Source organism: Eleutherodactylus coqui, chromosome 13, assembly GCF_035609145.1.
Source record: "Eleutherodactylus coqui strain aEleCoq1 chromosome 13, aEleCoq1.hap1, whole genome shotgun sequence".
Classification (NCBI taxonomy): domain Eukaryota; kingdom Metazoa; phylum Chordata; class Amphibia; order Anura; family Eleutherodactylidae; genus Eleutherodactylus; species Eleutherodactylus coqui.
Window position 1 is genome coordinate 27,469,652 of NC_089849.1, and position 19,444 is coordinate 27,489,095.

At 43.9% G+C, this 19,444-nt stretch overlaps 1 protein-coding gene across 1 annotated transcript in view; it reads left to right on the top strand.

The window, feature by feature from the left end:
* The window catches only part of LOC136587754 (integrin beta-3-like), a 69,251-nt gene that overhangs the window by 11,326 nt on the left and 38,481 nt on the right, over window positions 1-19,444 (top strand). The window contains exons 2-4 of the mRNA XM_066586512.1: window positions 2,632-2,714; window positions 13,750-13,948; window positions 14,978-15,230. Of these exons, the coding sequence (XP_066442609.1) occupies window positions 2,632-2,714; window positions 13,750-13,948; window positions 14,978-15,230 (535 nt within the window). The remainder of the gene's footprint in view (window positions 1-2,631; window positions 2,715-13,749; window positions 13,949-14,977; window positions 15,231-19,444) is intronic.

The window sequence follows — 19,444 nt, forward strand, 5'->3', positions numbered from 1 at the left end:
ACTCCGTGTAGCTCCGCCCCGTCACGTGCTGATTCCAGCCAATCAGGAGGCTGGAATCGGCAATGGACCGCACAGAAGCCCTGCGGTCCACAGAGAGACAGGATCCCGGCGGCCATCTTCAGCAGGTGAGTATGAAGACGCCGGACCGCCGGGATTCGGGTAAGTACTACCCGGTGTGTTTTTTTAACCCCTGCATCGGGGTTGTCTCGCGCCGAACGGGGGGGGGGGGGGGGGTTAAAAAAAAAAACCCGTTTCGGCGCGGGACAACCCCTTTAATATCCCTGCTGCCAGAAGCGTGGGAATAAGGTACCATGACTGCTACTCGTAACCATAGCCAGGTGCAAAGAGAGTTAAGTGACTCTTCAGCTCCCTCCACATCGGTGATTGCAGATTCTGTCTGGCCAGGGTTTCAGGGAACTCTGCACCTTCCCTCAGGTTTTCCTCCTTTTCACATGTCTGGATGAGTAAAAGAAAATGTTATACATAATATGACATCCACAAAAATGAAGCTAGAGGGGAAAGTATTGTCGGTGTATACAGTATCTATCTTCACCTGTGTTAGTGATGAATATGACTCCAGGTTCTATCCTATGTGTAGCCATTTTCTGTGTCATGTATTGTGTACTTCCCCTTTTACAAGATTTGCTAAAATGTAATGAAGTATAAGAAGGGACCTCGATGATTACAACATGCCAAGGACCTAGATTGAATGTCTCAGGTCATTGCGCCCTGTTCTCCTGTCGCTCTCTAAACAATTACTGTTTATAATTAAAGTGCCTTTGTGTTCAGAGAAGTGAATCATGTAGGATTCTACTGTGTCTGTGCTGCTTTCCCTTCAGCAATTTAGATGTTAAATTCCTTATCTTGCATGTTTATTTTTCTTTGACCAATGGTAATAAATTAATTATAATAGATTTGAATTATTGTAATTAGATCATGTGCCTCTATAAAAGCTGCTGTCTGTCAGTCAATAAACAGATTACTTTGGATCATATCCCATACTGTTTGTAGTGAGAGTTAATCTCCTGAGCTCAGTTTACCTCTAACTAAGATTTTGGAACCCTGAAAGCATATTGTATGGAAAATATTGATTTTTGCCTTAACCATCTGTTTAGTTGGAGCCGAATCTCTCACACTTTATGGATCGTCCCTCTCCACATGGTTCTTACAGTTCCATCATTTGTATGTTGATGTGGGCTTTTATAATATCAGGCCAGCAAGTACTTTGATGCCAGATCTTCTTTTGCCACTTACCTCTCAAAGCATTATGAATGCTTCTAATGAATTAGCTCACATTATGTAGTTGAAGCATGAAAGTCTATTTCTTAATTTTGCCCTCAATGAAAACTTTGGTTTGACGCGGTCTAGAACTGTTTTGTTCGTGATCCTGGCGGTGCAAGGTATTTGTTGGAGTTTCCTATTGCAACAAAGTTCTTAGGCAACAAACAGTATATACAGCAGATAGCTGAAAACAGGAGAAGACTTGCAAAATAATAATACTTGCAGATGGATTACCGTATATACTCGAGTATTAGCCGACCCGAGTATAAGCCGAGTCAATACGTTTTACCACAAAAAAATGGTAAAACCTATTGACTCGAGTATAAGCTGAGCTATACTCGAGTATATACTAGGTAAAAGAAACCCCGCAATACTCACCTCCCAGCCTGCGTCTGTGTCCCCAGCGCGATGGTCTCCCCGGCGGTCCAGCAAGCTGCTTTAGACTTCTCCTCGCTCTCATCTCCCTGCTCGGTTCTCAATTCCCCCTCAGTCAGAGCTGTGTAAGTAAGCGCTGGTGCTCAATAAACCAATCACAGCCATTCAGTGATGTCATTCACTGAATGGCTGTGAATGATCGAGCGCTGGCTGTGATTGGCTTGCGCTCAAACCAATCACAGCGCTTACCTACACAGCGCTGATGGCAGGGTAATTCAAAGCTGAGCAGAGAGATGACAGCGGCGAGAATTCTCAAGCAGCGTGCCGCACCACCGGGAAGACCATCGTGCCAGGGACACAGACGTAGGCTGGGAGGTGAGTATTGCGGGGTTTTTGTTGCTTTTTTTTTACCTCACTCGAGTATAAGCCAAGGGGGGCTTTTTCAGCATAAAAAAATGTGCTGAAAAACTAGGCTTATACTCGAGTATATATGGTATTTGCCCCCCATATTTTGCTTTCCCTCTATTTATTTTTGGGAGGGGGGTTATGTTTTTTCAGCTTTTATATGTCTTTACCTTTTGATACTTGTTTTCTTATGTATTTAGAGATTTACAATAAAATGTAATATTTTTTGCTATTCGGGTGTGTACCTCATTTTTTCTTATAGACTCTTAAGTTTTATTTTTTACATCATTCCCATAAGGTGGTTGTGCCTTGTCACTTATTATTGTGGCACTCATTCATCTGTTTCTCCGAAGTCTGTTAATGGACCTCAGTCTAGTGGTTGTCATAAAACAGTCAAATTCTGACCACAATATTGGAAATTTTTCAATCCCCAACACCCTTGCATGGGTGTTACTATTAAATTCTGCAATTTATTAACCCTTTCCCTTCCCTCTACGCAAAAGAACGAGGTCAGTATCCTACATCTATACACATTTTCTATATGTAACATGTAATATCTGTATATTTCAGCCTCCATCTGCTCTTCACGAGGGGTGAGCTCCTGCCAGAAGTGCCTAGCCGTCAGTCCAATATGTGCTTGGTGCTCCCAAGAGGTAAGGACCTGTAGATTGTCAGCTCCTTGGGGCAAGAATATGTTTAATGCTGGATTTAGAAACCTGGATAGCTATATTGACTCTGCTATGATGCGCTATAGACGATTGTACTGTAGTTATAGGATTCTATGCAGTTGTCTGGTTGACTTTGTACAGCTCGCCCTCCCTTATCCCGTCTGCAGCTCCTTCCCGCTTTCCATCAGCCTCCTAATAAGGCAATGTTTCCCTGTGCTCATACTACACGTGGGGCCGTTTCTCCCAGACAGATGTAGCAGTGAAAAGCCTGACGGCGTGCCAGGTCCCCACCCTCGGCTCCTCCAGAACATCTCACATCTGGGAATCCTTGTACTTGGGGCTGAAGCTTCTACCGAACAAGCTATTGGTTCATATGTTTAAGTCATTCCTAAGATATTCTGTGACCACTGGGGAAGTAGTAGAACCAGCTGGACAAAAAAAAGATTTCCCTGCGAAAAATGGTAGTTTAACCCCTTAAGGATATGGCTCTTTTTTTCCCCCATTTTCGTTTTTTTCCTCCCACCTTTTAAAAAACCGTAACTCCTTTATTTATCCATCGACGTAGTTGAACCATATAATGTAGTGAAAAACTTTTTAAAAATTCTAAATGGCGTAAAATGAAAAAAAACTAAAAACGACATTCCGCCATTTTCAGTGGGTCTTGTTTCTATGGCGCACAAACTGCAACAAAAATGACATAACTTTATTCGATGACGATTACTACAATACTAAACTTGTATCATTTTTTTATTTTGCGCTACTTTTTTTTTTTCTCAAAGATAATTAATTTTTTTTTTTAATTACTTCTGAGGGCAGTAACTTTTTTACTTTTCCATCGACATAGTTGTGCGAGGGCTCATTTTCTTATGCGGGACGACCTGTAGTTTGCATTGGTAGCATTTTGGAATACATACAACTTTTTGATCGCTTCTTATTGCATTTTTTCTTGGAGACAGAGTCACCAAAAAAGCGCATTTCTGGCGTTCTTTATTTTTTTTTTTTCTGACGACGTTCACCGTCATGCGTTACTTTGATAGATCAGACTTCTACGAATGCAGCGATTCCAAATGTATATTTTTGTTTTATGATTTAGATTTTTTTATTATAAATATGGCAAAAGCTGTTTTTTTTTTTAACTTGTATTACTTTTCTTTTAAATAATTAGTAAAACTTTATTGATCTTATTTTTACTTTTCTTTTTAGTCCCCTGGGGGGACGACAACTTGCGATGCTTTGATCGCTCCTGTAGTATGATAAAATGCGATGGCATTACATCATACTGCAATCTGTCAGGCAGTCTATCAAGCCACCCCACGGGGATGGCTTGATAGGCATTCTGCTAATACAGCCATAGGTCCTTTCAGAAGGCCCCCGGCTGCTATGACACCCACATGGCACCCTGTGATCTCATCGTGGGGGGGGCATACGGGACTCCTGTAAATTGTTCAGGGGTTTTAAATGCCGCTGTATAGACTCCTACAGGAGCTGCAAAAGAAAGGAGGGGAGAGAGTTTAGCTGCGTCTAACACTGCGAAAACATGACAGCTGCCAAAATTAAACTACTAGAAGTCATTCCGAGGATTTATGCCGTCCGAGGGATTTCCGGGCTGCGGCATATATACGCCACAGCCGCTCTTGTATTAATGGATGAGAAAGCACCAATTTTGGCGACTTCATCGCGGCTCTTCTTTATTCACGCGATTTTCAGTTGCGATGTGGCCAGTGTGAGGACGCATCGCTGGTGTGAATGAGGCCTTAGGGTGCTTTTAGACGGAGTGGTTTATCATTCGCACAAGCAATCAACGTCAGAGTATAGTCGTGCAGCCCGCTTATACAGGCAGATTAATTGTTCGCTCGCAAATTGTTCAGTCGTTCCCATTCACTGTACCGGTGAGTAACAGCGACTAAACCAACTAAACAATTGGTATATAAACGAAACACTTAGCAAATGAGCCAATAATGGTTTTCATGCTTGCAGGAAATGAACGATGAACAATAAGCGAATAAATTATCATTCGATCGTTGGCTGTGTTTACACTAAACGATTATTCTTCAACTTCGAACAATCCAGTGATTTTTTTTTTACGATAATCGCCCCTTTAGGCTTATTATGTATACTAATGCAGAGTGTACTTCAAGTATTTAGATAAGCGCTTCAGCCAGAGAGTCAATTAAATGGTAAAAGATATTTAAAAGAGATTGTCATATTTAGAAAATCACCTTATTTGAAAGTTAAAGGGGTTGAAAATTCTGAGGAAAGGACATCAATTATTGTAAGCTGACTAACCCCTTTAATAGAGGGAAGTCCACACTTCTGGATCCTCATTTCTTGGCTACCAGTAGATGGGAAAGTAGTTGCTAAAATGCGTTTCTTGCTCTGGAGGACCTGTCCTGTACCGCATTACACAGACAATGCATTGATATGAATGGGCACTGTGTAATACTTTATTTCCCCTTTGGAGGCGCTGCAGGGCAGTTGAACTGCCACAGACTACAGCTGATCACTGACACTTTGTGATTAGCTTGTTGCCAAGGGGTCCTTTTAAAAATAGGTTTTATCCAACCTGAAAAAGCTCTTTAAACGAATTTGAACCCCAATACTTATTATTTTCTGTATTATAACAGTATATATATATACCGGTATGTACCGTATTAATTGCTGCAAATACTCAAAACCACAAATTCCAATAGTATTTTATAAGCTGAAGTTATTAGCACAGATTTCCTTCCACATTTCGCATTCGGCCGGACGCGCACGGAGCGCTTGTGTCACATCATCATTTATTATTCAGTACTTCACATGAATCACTTGACGTGTGGTCGGGACAACCAAGTAAGAAGGCCTTCAGCTGAGCATTTGATGGAACATCATGTTACATCTAGACACGTCATGTCCTGTCCCTATGTGAATCACTTGTTTGTCTTGAAGGTCAGTTATGGCCGAGGTCACATAAGGTTATTGGGGACAGCTAAATTTGCATTTTTTTCTTTTTTAAAGAGACGAAAACTAAAAATGACTCTAGAACTGTTTCCTGTTGATAACTACTAGCAGTAGTAAGTGAAAAAAATGGAAGTCAGTGGGGGTAAATTAACCATGAAGCCACCCGGGATGGGACATGGGTGAGACCTCAGCGGTGTATGGTACATTACCACCTTGTGTGAACTGGGGGTATCTTACTGGTATGTAATATGTAAATTATCACATTCAATGTCACACAAATGCCATGTGTGAACCTTAGTAGCATCCATAGAACTTCCAGTATAGACACTAAAGCAGGATGTGTGGGCTGTGCTTTATGGCAGCTGCAATGAATGGCAATTAAAGGGATTTTCCGGAGAGTAAAACTTTTTCCAAGTTTTCACCCATCCGCTGGATAGGTGACAACTGATAGATTGCCCTCCCTCATGTTCCCTAATGTTTTTCAGATGTTAAAGAACTACTTGATTATGATCTCATGTTCAGCTCTCATTTCTGAGTATATAATGGTACTCCTGTTTGGATTGACATCAAGATTAATCTGTAAGACTAACGTGAATTTGCAATTGGAAAATTAATTTAAACGATTTGCAAACTGTTTTCTTTGGCCTTTGCAGTTTAATAAAAAAAACGAATGTTAAAAAAACAAAAAAAAAGCCGATAGATTGGTGGGGGTCCGACAGCTTGGACCCCTACTAATCTCAAGAATGGGGGATCCATGTCCTCCCTATTTCGCAATGCAGGGTTGCTTTTCCCTATTTGTGTACCCTTACAGTGAGTGGGCCGCTAGTTGCGCATGCGTGACCGTGGCTCCATTCCTTTCAATGGGCCAGACTAGCCGAGCGTTATTTTCAGCTACTTTCATCAGCCCCATTTAAATGAGTGGAGCATAAGCACGCGTGTGGTGCTGCTCCATTCATTTCAGTGGGACTGACGGAAATAGTTAAGCGCTTTGAGCTCTGTCTGGCCCATTGAAATGAATGAAGCCATGGCCACACATGATCAACCACCAGCCCAGAAATGAGGAGAAGCAATGCTGCATTGAGAAATAGGGGGACACGATTAGCCCGTTTTGTGGGATTGGTGGGGGTCCCAGTAGTCAGATCCCTACTGATCCATTAGTTTTCACCCATCCAGCCATTGGGTGAAAACTTGGAAAAAGTTTTACTCTCGATAATACTCCTTTTTACAGTCAAAGGTTTTTACAATTTCCAGGAAATTATGGAGTATGGAGACCAGAAAGTCACAAGAGAAAATCAAAGAGCCCCTTCTGTGTTTGCCAGTGTTAAGCTGACCCTTTACATTAAATTAACCTGTCAGTTTCAGAGCTGACCATCTAATGTGTGTGGAAGTCTTTCAGTTCCCAACTAATGGCAGATATCAGGTGAGAGAAGGATCGGGTAGTTGCATTTCAATATGCCCCATCCTTTTGCTATAAAGGGAGAAATAGTTACTGCCAGAGAATTCTTGTGTAAGGGGGAAGCGCCACACTGTCCCTGTGCTCCTCCTCACATTGTAGCAGCACACAGCACACTGTAGAGCGACCCAGTCTTGGGCACTAAGCTCCGTCTCCTTCCATCTGGTCCAGAAATGGGTTGAGATTAAAGCCCTGTTCCCTTTTCTGCCGGGAAAGGGAACAAGGAAAGGGTTCACAGGGGCATCAGGCAAAGTGCTTGAAAGTGTTGTGAGGTGGCCCCGCTTCTGGGTAACATGGCGGTGAAGTGATTAGCGCGTTACCACCTAGGAAACTGCCCCCTGCCATAGGGAGAATTATAGAGACTCCTCCCTGGGCCTCTGAGAATATGCCTGAAGCTTCTAGAGCAATACATAAAGAAAGTCTCCTGTGTCATTGCAGGAGATGAGCACAGGGACTGTGAGGTGCACAGAACTGCTGTGGAGGCCTGAGTTGCAGGGTGCTGTGGAGAGTGCAAGCACAGGAAGAGTACATACTGTGTGAGTCTGTATGAGCCAGGTGCTGCTGGAGCTGGACTAGAGCTTAGTGAAGATACAGAGATTCCTCAGAGTGCTAGCCACAAGACAGAGAGCATCCACACCTGCATAAGAGCTGCCATTAACGTTTGGAATCATGCAATGTATTGTAAGTGAGGTCGGCCCCCAATAAAAGCCAAACATTTGCACATGCCTACAGACTGTCAGGGACTATGCAGGCCTGCTAATCACAATACACTATTCTGTCGGACAAAAGTAAATTGTTGGCTCAAGCACGCAGCGAAAGAACAGAGACATTACTGGTGTCCAGTCACGGACTTTGAGGAGCTTTTCCATAGGTCTGTATGTATCCGCTAGTTACAGATAAGTCTTCGGACAAGACTTTACTTAAGTTGGACTGTGTGCAGCAAGCTGCAATTACTGTTAATGTGCATTAGTGGTATTGTAATTGCTAACTGTTGTATTACATAACTTATACAAAAGCTGTTGTTATTTGCAGATAGCCATAGCCAGGGTTTGTGTAACGTATCTGCGGAAGTAACATTTTCTTGATTGTTCTCTAAAATTGTTCTCTAACCATCTTCTATTTGCAGTTCATAAGTTGTAATATAATTACTTTATTTTTGCAACTCTGTTGTCCACTTCATATCCTATAACCTGCGTTTCATACCAACACTCACAACACTGGCAGTTTGTTACTGCTTTCTCCATATTGAGAACACGTGCACGCTTGGCTGAGCAGAGTGCGCATTTTCATGAGGGGGTTAAGGGAGATAGCTGTTGGCTGAATGAACATTTGGCCAACAGCTGTCTAACATATATGGCCACCTTACCATCTAGCCTTATCTAGTCTTCCAGTAGTATAACAGAGCTGTAATTAAATCCACTGCCTCTAATGATCATGATATGGCTCTGCTGGCTCTATCCCAGTCTTTACAGCAAAGCTGACAAGTAAAGGTAGGCATACACCTTAGATCACTGCCAGTCAAACAACAGCTATTCCTCTCAAATTCCCGACACACGTGCACACTCATCTCTGTTGAGCATGCATCTGTTCTCAATGTAACTGTGTAATAATCCACTAACAGCCATGCCTGGCAACAGCTTATGCACCTTGAGAACAAAGGATCAGGCATGTTGAAATCCAAGATGTCTGAACCTTCTTTCCACCAACATCTGCTGTTGGGGGACATTCAGGACATCCCCACACACATTTGGTGGCTCTACAGTCCTGCTGCAAATAGTTGGTTAATCCTTTGTGTATGGGCACTTTACCTGCAGAAAACAGGAAGTGCCGGCAACAACAAAACTTGGGTTTCTATGGGTTTCGTTGAGTCATTGTGGTGCAATACTCCACCTCAACAGAACCACTATCTCCCTAGCTTCCCAAATGGGAACTTTACTTATAGTTCACATTAACATAATAGGATATGTTGTGAAAGGGCACAGAGTTCAGGCTCGGGGTCTTCCCCATCTTCCAGATGCCCCTGTGATGCAATCTAAGGTGTTGAGGGCTGTACTTGCTCTGAAACCAGGCAAGCTAGGCTCAGTTCCTTCACAGTCACCATGGTGCCCCTGTCCATATACTCTTGCAGGGGGTGCCAGCATTGACTTATGTCTCAGTTCTGGTCAGACTGGTTTGAGAGTAGGCGAGTATGAAAGTATGTTCTGTTGTTAGCAGTCGCATGGAGGCTTCGGTGATAGTGCATGAAGGATCCGGCAGCCAACATTGTTGTTTGTAACAATGAAGTTTAATAAGCAAAAGAAGCAAGTCAAACAGTGCAAATCCCATCTCCGGGTATCTCTCTCGACCTTCAACAGGCCCTTGTGTCAATTCTGCATTAGCAGTATTCACTGGAAGTTCTTTATCCATGTATCAGCTTTCTCAAAGTGCGTTATAAATTTTTTACCCACATATCAGGCTCCACAAAGTCGTTACTCAGTGACCGAGGACTTAACCCTTCCCAATCCTATTTGTATCCTGGTTTTCCTAGGGGGCTTACTCTTTTTCTGCCGTTATACAACGGCGCTATATGTTGGCTAAAGCCAGTACTGCATGAGGTGACACATTGGATAGGCTCCGACAGCAGAGAGGCTGGCAATATACAGTAAGAGAACCCCGACGGACGTCTTCCAACATCGGAGCTGTACAGCCTTAAATTATAATGTCTTCAGAGGTCACACAGTGGATTGGAAAGGGTTAAAGTCTTGTATTGTTGCCAAGCAAATGGTCATGAGCAGAAGGAGGGGAGTACTCCGAGTTTTTCTTTCATCCTACTCAGTAGTATCTGTCACACTGTATGCCTTGAGGATTTTGTGCCCATAGGGCCAAATAACTGCACCCTGGCAGTATCACAGGAGGGACTCCAGCACAGTCCTCTTCCTAGCAGCGTAGTCACACAAACACGCCTCCTGGTCCTCGTTCCCGCCCTCTCTTAAAGCCACAGTACTCCTACTCAGCAAGACATAACATTAGTAATAAAACTATAATTAAACAAGAGAGAGAACCGAACCACCTTTACATTGTTACAAATGAGTACCAAGATAGTTCTCATTAATGAGCGAATATAAGCCTACGACTGATGTCTACGTGAATAGAATTGTCACTGTCTTTGGTTGAACCCCAATGGAGATATTTTCCATGAGATGGATAAATATAACACTTACTGAGTTCTTTATGGGCCAATATTATAATCAGATGGTGAAACATATATAACAGTATATAAAGGGATACATATGAACAATATCTGCAACATTCAGAATAGTTGCCCCTTTGCTGGCGAGTATCTTGTTGGATTGTTACATCTATGGCTAATGTTCAACTTATCACTTGATAATCTGAGTTCATTGTAGTCTGTGGGCCCATCCCAACATCTTGGCTCCTTCCTGCCTTCTCACCTATATAGCTTCAGGATATCTAGTTTACAGGGTTGTAACTGCACATAAATGGGTGATAGATGGGAACTTCTGAGCCAGAATCTGTGAGGGTTGGTACCAGCTGGCTGCAAGGGTAATAGATATGTGCCAGCTATAAAACACTCACATACTTCTTCCATTCTACTGTAATAAATGTCAAGATCATATCTATAGTTACTTGCGTGGGAACAGTAGCAAAATTGATAGTAGAATGAGGTCTCTAGTTAAAAACTAATGGACTAGTAGGACATCATTCTGAGAGTGAATGATGTTATGTGTTACTTGGCTTGCAGAGGAGCGACATCCTGTCTCATTATACAGACTAGTATAAATATACACACTGATTCACTGACGTTCAGGTTGAACAGTAAAACATTAAAACCATTTAAATACACTTTATACAATTAGCATTACTCTTCTTTGAGGTAGATGATTACAGGTTTACGTACAGGAACCACTTCTGTACATTTTACTTTAGGACTGCTTACTCTAAGTACAGGGACACACTTCTGTACACATTACTTTTTCTTTCTGCTTAGCTCTCTGGCTTAGTTTATGTATGTAGATCTTTTCTTTCTCTCTTTGCTTCTTTTTCTGTCTAGCAATTCTTCTTTTCCTATTCTTCCTGCCACATAAACTGTATTTCCTGATCACTTTCTCTCTTAATTACAATTCTCTGTTTGTACTCACACCTCTTCCTTCTCACTGCACTGTCTCTCTCTCAAGCTCTGGTCTTGTCTTTGCTTCTGTTCTCTTCAACTCCTTACACTCAACTGCTCTGCTCTGACTAAATTTCCCTAGCCAAACTGTGCGGAGGGCTGATCCTCCAATCACGGTCTCTCTCTCTCATTCTTAACTGTCCTTTCTTCAATTACTAAGCTTGTCCTCCAATCACTAAGCTGTTGCTGGGTGTTACCCAAACCAATAAGAATAAAGGAAGGGTCAGCTAATCAGGAACGCTGCTGGTTGTCAGGCAGATCAGCTAATGAGTGACAAACATGAAATATACATTTTAATAGCGTATATACATATTGAGATACAAGTGACCACATTGCTTTTGTAGTGCCTATATCTGGGACACTATAACTCCCCCCTTCTTTAAAGCTGACCTTGGCGCTCATAAGTTAGGGTGAAGGGTATATACAGTAGGGTAAAGGCTTAACTAGTGTGTAAACCCCTGAAAATGGACAGCTATTCCTCTACCCAATATTTTTTTAAGAATTATTAAAACTTTTGTAAACCAATTTTTAATTTTAAAGCAAAAAATAGCACTTCGATAATAGCGACCGATTTTATACAGTGCGTGAAATATAGGTCTTGCCCTATCTTTTGCCAAGATATGCTGGAGGCTACCATAGACTCCTATAACAGCTGAAAAAAAAGGGAGGTGGAGGGAGTTTAACTGGGTCCACTGCTTGGAAAAGAAGACAGCTGCCTCTATTTAGCCTTCTAGCCATCTTCTCCCCCAGCACAGCTGCCCCCTCCCCATTGAGATGCAGCCTTTCCGTACAGTACAGCCTGTAGCCAACAGCAAAGTCAGCCCAGTTCTCCAGGAACTCAAACCCCTCCTTGCTACACCAACTCCGGAGCCACTTGTTTACCTCCCTAATCTACCGCTGCCTTTGTGGTGTGGCTCGTGGTACAGATAGTATTACTGAGAAAACTACCTTGGAGATCTTCACCCTAAGCCTAGATCCTAGGTCCCTGAAATCATTTTTAAGGGTTCTCTATTGATCTCTAACCTTGTCATTGGTGCTAATGTGTACCATGACTGATGGGTCCGACTCCTCATCAGCTCCGCCCTGTAATCTGTCAACCCAATCTGCGATGTGTCGAACTCGAGCGCCAGGAAGACAACACACTGTACAACTATCCTATTCTTTGTGGCAGATTGCCCTGTCTGTCCCCCTAATAATCGAGTCCCCCACCACTATGACCTGTCTAACCTGCCCTGCGCTCCCCGTTCCCTTCTTACTGGAGCAGTCATCTCCCTGGCAGTCAGAGGGCATGTTGTGCTGCAGCAGTGCTAATCCTGTAATGGCATCCCTGTCATTTGCCAACTTTGCAGACTTGTTGGGGTGTGCCAGTTCAGGACTAGCCTCCCAGGTTCTCTTCCCTCTACCCCTTCTAACTGTCACCCAGCTAGCTGCTGTTCACCCTGCTCTCCAGAACTACCCTCCACCCCCGCATCTACCCCAGCGAGTGCCTGCTCAGTGTGCAGCAAACTCCTTTCCGTATTGTCAGTGTATCTCAGTGTTGTCAGACGCTCATTTAGATACAGAATCTGGGCTTCCAAATGTACGACATACTCGAATCTCGTATGGTAGTATGCACCCTTGACCAGCTGTTCAAGGACTATATAAATTGCACAAGACACACACTGAACAGCATTGCCAAGCATGGAGCACATTCTAGTGGGGATCTACAGAAAAAGAAACGAAAGTCAACTAGATCATGCTCACTCACGTACATCCACCTGTTCACGACCACTCATTTGCCTCCTCCCATTCGCACTTTTTTAAAATCACACTCTCCCACTGGCTGCTCACTCTCAATCACACTGATTTGCCTCCCTTACACGCACTCACTCGTTCACCCTTTCTCACTTGAGAATATACTTATCTGCCTGTTGTTAGCAGAAATTTTCTTTCTCACAGCTCCTCTTCAGCCTGGTTGGGCTCCCGATGACGTCATCCACCAGGCTCAGGTTCAGCGTCAGGACCTCTCTCTCACCGACGGTCAAACTTTCTGTCCGTCTACCACTCCAGGTCCTGCTGCTCTTCACCCCACCGGACAGATCCTCCAGCAGCTCCTCTGATGGTTCTCTTGGTGGCTTGCCAACTTCTGATGCCACTCCAATGCACCCCTGCTTCCCACTCTCTGCTCCATGGATTACCTCTCTAATTACTTATCTTGGTTTGGAGTGTCAGCTGCTCCCTTTAGAACTCTTTTCTTATTAGCCAGCGAGCATCCACTCTGGACAGGTGGCTCAACCTGATCTGAGCAAAGAGAAGCAGCTGTGGTCTTTTAACACGGCTACAATAGCTGCTTATACACAGTCGTGTGAATAAGGCCTTAATCTCAAAGTATCATCATGGCCTCAAAAGGAGCATGCAATGGTGCCATCATCATCAGTAATATAACTGTTGTGTCTTATATGTCTACTTTTCTCCTGTAGGACTTTGGAAAGGGGGCTCCCCGCTGTGATACAAAGTCAGCTCTTGAGAGTAATGGTTGTCTCCGAAACTACATTGAATATCCCGTCAGCGATATCAACTTTTCCTCTAACCAGCCACTGAGTAACAAGGGTTCTGGTGGGGAAACCGCAAAGATCACCCAGATGTCACCACAGAAGATAGAGCTGTATCTAAGACCAGGTAAAGGACCATGAAGACATCTGCTGTCATGTTGTGACCAGTAATTAAGCCATTGTATCACACATTTTTTGTATGATGTAGAGTAGCTGTCATACAGTGGAATGATAAATCTTCAAAGGGTGCTGGCCCATAAAAAAACCTTGAAGATGAATGGAACGGCACTGAGTATGTTCAATCACAACTCAATCTCCTACTCACTGAAGGGCCCCCCTCTGGGGCAGTGAGGAGAAGAGGAGGACACTGGACCATCGTTCTTGGAATTGGTGGGGGTCTCAGTGGTGATACCCCCACCGATCAGACTTTATCACCTATCCTACGGATGCGTGACAAAAGTTAATTTTAGAGGATATCCCTTTAAAGGGTTATCTGGTATAGAAAGTCCTACGAGGGTTTTTGAGCTAGGATTCCACTTCTAGCCAAAGTGTAAATGGCATCAAAGAGCGTCCATCACCCTAGAGCAGTGTTTCTCAACTCCAGTCCTCAGGACACCCAACAGGTCATGTTTTCAAGATGGCCTATAGTAAGATCACTGGTAGCAATGTCTGAGGCACTGACAATAATTACATCATCTGTGCAATACTAAGGAAATCCTGAAGACATGGCCTGTTTTGGGGTCCTGAGGACTGGAGTTGAGAAACACTGCCCTAGAGGATCTGACATGTCCATGCATTATACGGACATCATATAGATTTCAATGGTAATTATGTAATGCTACATTTCCCCTGCGGTGGCGCTGCAGGAAAATGTAACACTTCATGGAAGCTTGCCTCACAGATCTCAGTTGATCATGCAGGGTCTCAGCTGTGGAACATCATGTAATCAGCTAATTTTTCCAGTACCCTTATAATGAAAAGGGTATTTAGAAGTGGACAACCTCTTTATTGCTATGTGATATTGCAGGCATGACATCCCGATGCAGGAAGCACTGATGATATTGGGGACATTAGAAGCTCTGTGCCTTAAACAGTCAACGGGCAACAATCTCCAATGAAATAGTAATGGAAGTTGCGATATATATTTTTTTTACAGATGATTCAAAGGTCTTCACTGTACAAGTGCGGCAGGTGGAGGACTACCCGCTTGACATCTACTATCTTATGGACTTGTCTTACTCAATGAAGGATGACTTGGCGAATATCCAGACACTAGGCACTAAACTGGCAGATAGAATGCGTAAAGTGACCAGCAACCTACGTATTGGTTTTGGAGCTTTTGTTGATAAGCCCATGTCTCCTTACATGTTCGTCTCTCCTCCGGAGGTTATCACCAATCCTTGCAGAGAGTAAGTACTAAGAAGTTTTTCTACCATGCTTTAAGGCACTGCAAGTGCACTGTGATAATATGGCTACACGATATAGGAAAGCTTCAGGCATCCCAAAGTTTTATGCTTTGTAATCAGTGTTAGAGCGGACACCCACTGGCGATATTTTTTTCTGTCTTGCGCTGCGAGAACAAGTGAAAACACTCGGCTTGCAGCGCAAGAAAGACGCCGGAATGAGACCGGGATATCGCCAGTCTTTTCAATGGGGCCAGTGGCAGCAACGCTAGCCCCACTGAAAAGATATGGAGAATACCGTGGACTTCTGCCACAGCTGTGACAGAAGTGCAGCATGCTATCCCATTGCTTTCAATGGGATCGGCGCTGCTGCTGGTCCCATTGAAACAGTGGTTTTTGGCAAACCCTGCAGTATGATTTTCGGGGAAGGGCTTGAAATGTAAGCCCTTCCCTGAAAATCATCAATAAGTGGTTAAAGTTTTAAAAAAAGTACTCCCCTCTCCGCCACTCACACGCGTCAGATAATGCTTAGCTATTCATGAATGAATAGCACTATCTCAGCTATTCATGAATGAATACCTAAGCACTATCTGTAATTGGCTGAGTGCTCAGCCAATAGCTAAGCACTATCTGTAACTGGCTGAGCGCTCAGCCAGTAGCTAAGCACTAGCTGTTATTGGCTGAGCGCTCAGCCAGTAGCTAAGCACTAGCTGTTATTGGCTGAGCGCTCAGCCAATCAGCACAGTCCTTTCAGGAGGCGGGATTTTTGAATCCCAGGGAGCTGAAAGTGCTGGATAGCAGTGTCGGGGAGCCAGCCGGAGGACGCGTGTGAGCGACGGAGAGGTGAGTACTTTTTTTTTTAACTTTTTTAACCACTTATTGATGATTTTCAGGGAAGGGCTTGTATTTCAAGCCCTTCCTCGAAAATCATACTGCAGGGTTTGCCAAAAACCACTGCTTTCAATGGAAAAGCAATGGGATAGCATGCTGCACTTCTGCCACAGCTGTCACAGCTATGACAGCTGTGGCAGAAGTCGGTGGTATTCTCCATATCTTTTTAATGGGGCTAGCGCTGCTGCCGCTGGCCCCATTGAAGAGACTGGCGATATCCCGGCGTCATCCCGTTTTTTTTCTCGCTCTGCGAGGCGAGAGTTTTTACTTGCTCTCGCAGCGCAATGGAGAAAAAAAACGTCATTGGGCGTCTGCCCTTATAGTAAGGTTTCTACACTGTAGCAGTCTTCAGTCCTTTCCCATAGAACAGGGATGCTAGGAGTTGTGGTTTTGCAATTGCTACAGGTTAGAGACAATAGAGGTCTTCCTGACAGGCAACTTTTTAAATATAGCCCACACTGAATAACCCTTTTTGACCTTAAAGTGGTTGTTCTGGTTCACAGTTGATGAGGATAAGTCATCAATAGCTGATTGGCAAGGCTTAGGATTCCAGACAATCAGTTGTTCATCCGGCCCACAGTCATTGGACGAAAGTTGACAGCTTTGCTAGTAGCGCAGTGGCCTGGGTTGGTATTGCAGACGCAGCTCCCAATGCATACGGACCCGGAAGCTCCGTCTATAGTGTAGCGGCCCGGATTACATTGCAGTCACAACATTGAACTTGGTGTAATACCAACCCATGTCGCTGCTCTATGGACAGAGCTATATCTGCAATGACAATGACAGCTGACTTGATATCAGTGGATTTGCAGGTGTCGGACCCTGGCCAATCAACTATAGACAACCTATCCGGAGGATACAGTAGGTCATCCATAATATAGGTCCTAGACAACTTCTTTAAAAGTGGAACATAAGACAGAGATCAGTTTAAGACTTGTAAAAGTACAGAGCAGGGTTTATGAGGGAATCATTTCTGAAACATTTCAGAGATATTCCAGAGATGCAGCCGTCCTTTCAAGCTTCAATAAGTAGCGCTATGGCCTGCCAAGATGTTTATTGCCTGCCTAAATAGTAACCCCCCTCCATATTCCTCCTGTTGGTTTGTGTTCACACGTTCTCCAAGCAAATCTCCTTTACATAATCTCCAATTCTAAAAAGTAGGGAGTTGTTGTAAATATTTTAAGACGTGCGCTGGCCTCCTGCCCGAATATTCCCGAGGACGCAGGCAGAGAACATAGTGACCACACAGGGTGGATAGCCTAGGAGCTAGTTATGCATGAAGACTTTCATGCCCAGGGAGCCCGGAGTGGAAGTATGTCAATTATTCTTGGAGCACCGTGCAGATTTAACCATACAGTACCTGCACTCTCATAGTGATAGCGGCCATGTGCGAGCGCAGGAGGAATAATTCTGCATCCACAATGCGATATGTTCTCCCGTCCAGATTTCCATCCGAGGGTTCTGTATGACGTGCTGAAAATGGCATTCAGACCATAGGGCACCACCCTGAGTCTATGGTCTGACCTTCGTCCCTCTGCATCCTTCACGTGCCTCATTGCACCTCTTACCTGTTTATACAAAAATACAGCTTGTGATCGTATACCGTATGCGTATTTGTGTGTGCGGAATGGACGATGTTTTTTTTACACATACGTCGGCGTATTTTATGGTACTTTTAGCACCTGCAAGGCATGATCATTTGCACGCAGTAAATAAAGACACACCGATTGTAATGGCTAATTAGTCCAATGCATTCCAATGTGCTTTTTCCTGCACAATTACGCAGTGTTTCATGCATCTTCTAGTGCATTGCAGGCAAATTTGCGCATCCCCATTGACTTCTTTGGAGACTTTGATTACGCAAATACCTAGGAAAATAGAATGATGCTGGCTTTTTTGCGCAACTGAAAATAGGCGCATGTGAATGATCCCATTGAAATCACTTGGTTCTATTCTCTGTGTATTGCGTGCGTAAATACGCGCACAAATACGCCCGTGTGAGGGAGGCCTTAGGGTTGTTTTATATCATTTGGATGCCTGCATTCAGCGGAATTCTGAATGATTATCATTCAGTGTACATGTATGCCCCGATTGAACAGCGAATGAGAATTCGTTTGCTTCTCGTGCGTTGCTCAGTTTCTGCATGCACCTACACTGAATGGCAGATCGATCCGTGTAAACAGGCAGTCACTCACTTATGAATATCTGCCTGTTTACAGTGAATGGAGGCCGGCGGACAGGAACGATCCATTCACTGAGCGATGAACGTCCCCGTGTAAAAGCACAGTAATGATTACTGGGATGACCTGTCAGGTCGAGCGAGTAGTGCCTTAGCCGAGTATCTCCCCGCTCGTCTCTAAAGATTCGGGGGGCGGGGAGAGCGGGGGAGAGCGGGGAGGAACGGAGGAGAGATCTCTCTCTCCCTCTCTCCCCCCCCGCTCCCCGCCGCAACTCACCTGTCACCCCCGAATCTTAAGAGACGAGCGGACAGATACTCGGCTAAGGCACTACTCGCTCAAGTAATGTGCCTTAGCAAGTATACTCGCTCATCTCTAGTCATCAGTAATGTAGTACCTGAAAACCCCTTTAGAAGTTATTACCCAACTATGATCTGTTCCAGAAACTCTGTATTTTATTTAGCTTTGGACGAAAAGTTCTGCCAAATAGGGATAAAGTTGTTTACATTTTGCCGACTAACCTGGGCCTCTACATTATGACTCATACTTCCAAATGTATCTAGATTATTGCACATAGACTCATTTACAGCAGAGCTCACCCCATGTGAATCACTATGAGCTTGCACCGGTGACATGTCCTTGACTGTACAGCGCCGCATGGGAGGACAGAATACTTCAACTAACCAACATTGCCCTAGTTGGGTATCTGACTCTTAACGGCATCCAGGACTGCCTGAAGTTTGCATGACGAAGAACTGCTATTAAGATGCCCATTAAGGCATATGGATAGCACAGAGCAAGAATAGAGGACCCCCTTCTATGAGCCCTAGCAGGACACTATTCAGAGAAACTAGCTCCCATGGAGGACTCAGCACATCCATGTATTTAATGGTTGCTCATTGATTGCTGGGAGTTTCTGGAGCCATAATTGAGGCATTTGGCTAATCAATAGGGGGACTTTCTTCTAAGAAGGAGTCATTTTGTTAATTCAGAACCTTTAAGTGGTGTTTAAAGGAGTCGTCCAATTATAATCTAATGATGGCCTATATGCAGGATAAGTCATCAATAGTAGATCAGTCTGTCACCTGAGACCCCTGCTAATCAGCTGTTTGCTAGACCGGTGTGCTTTTGTCTGAGCTGATTTCTGCAGGA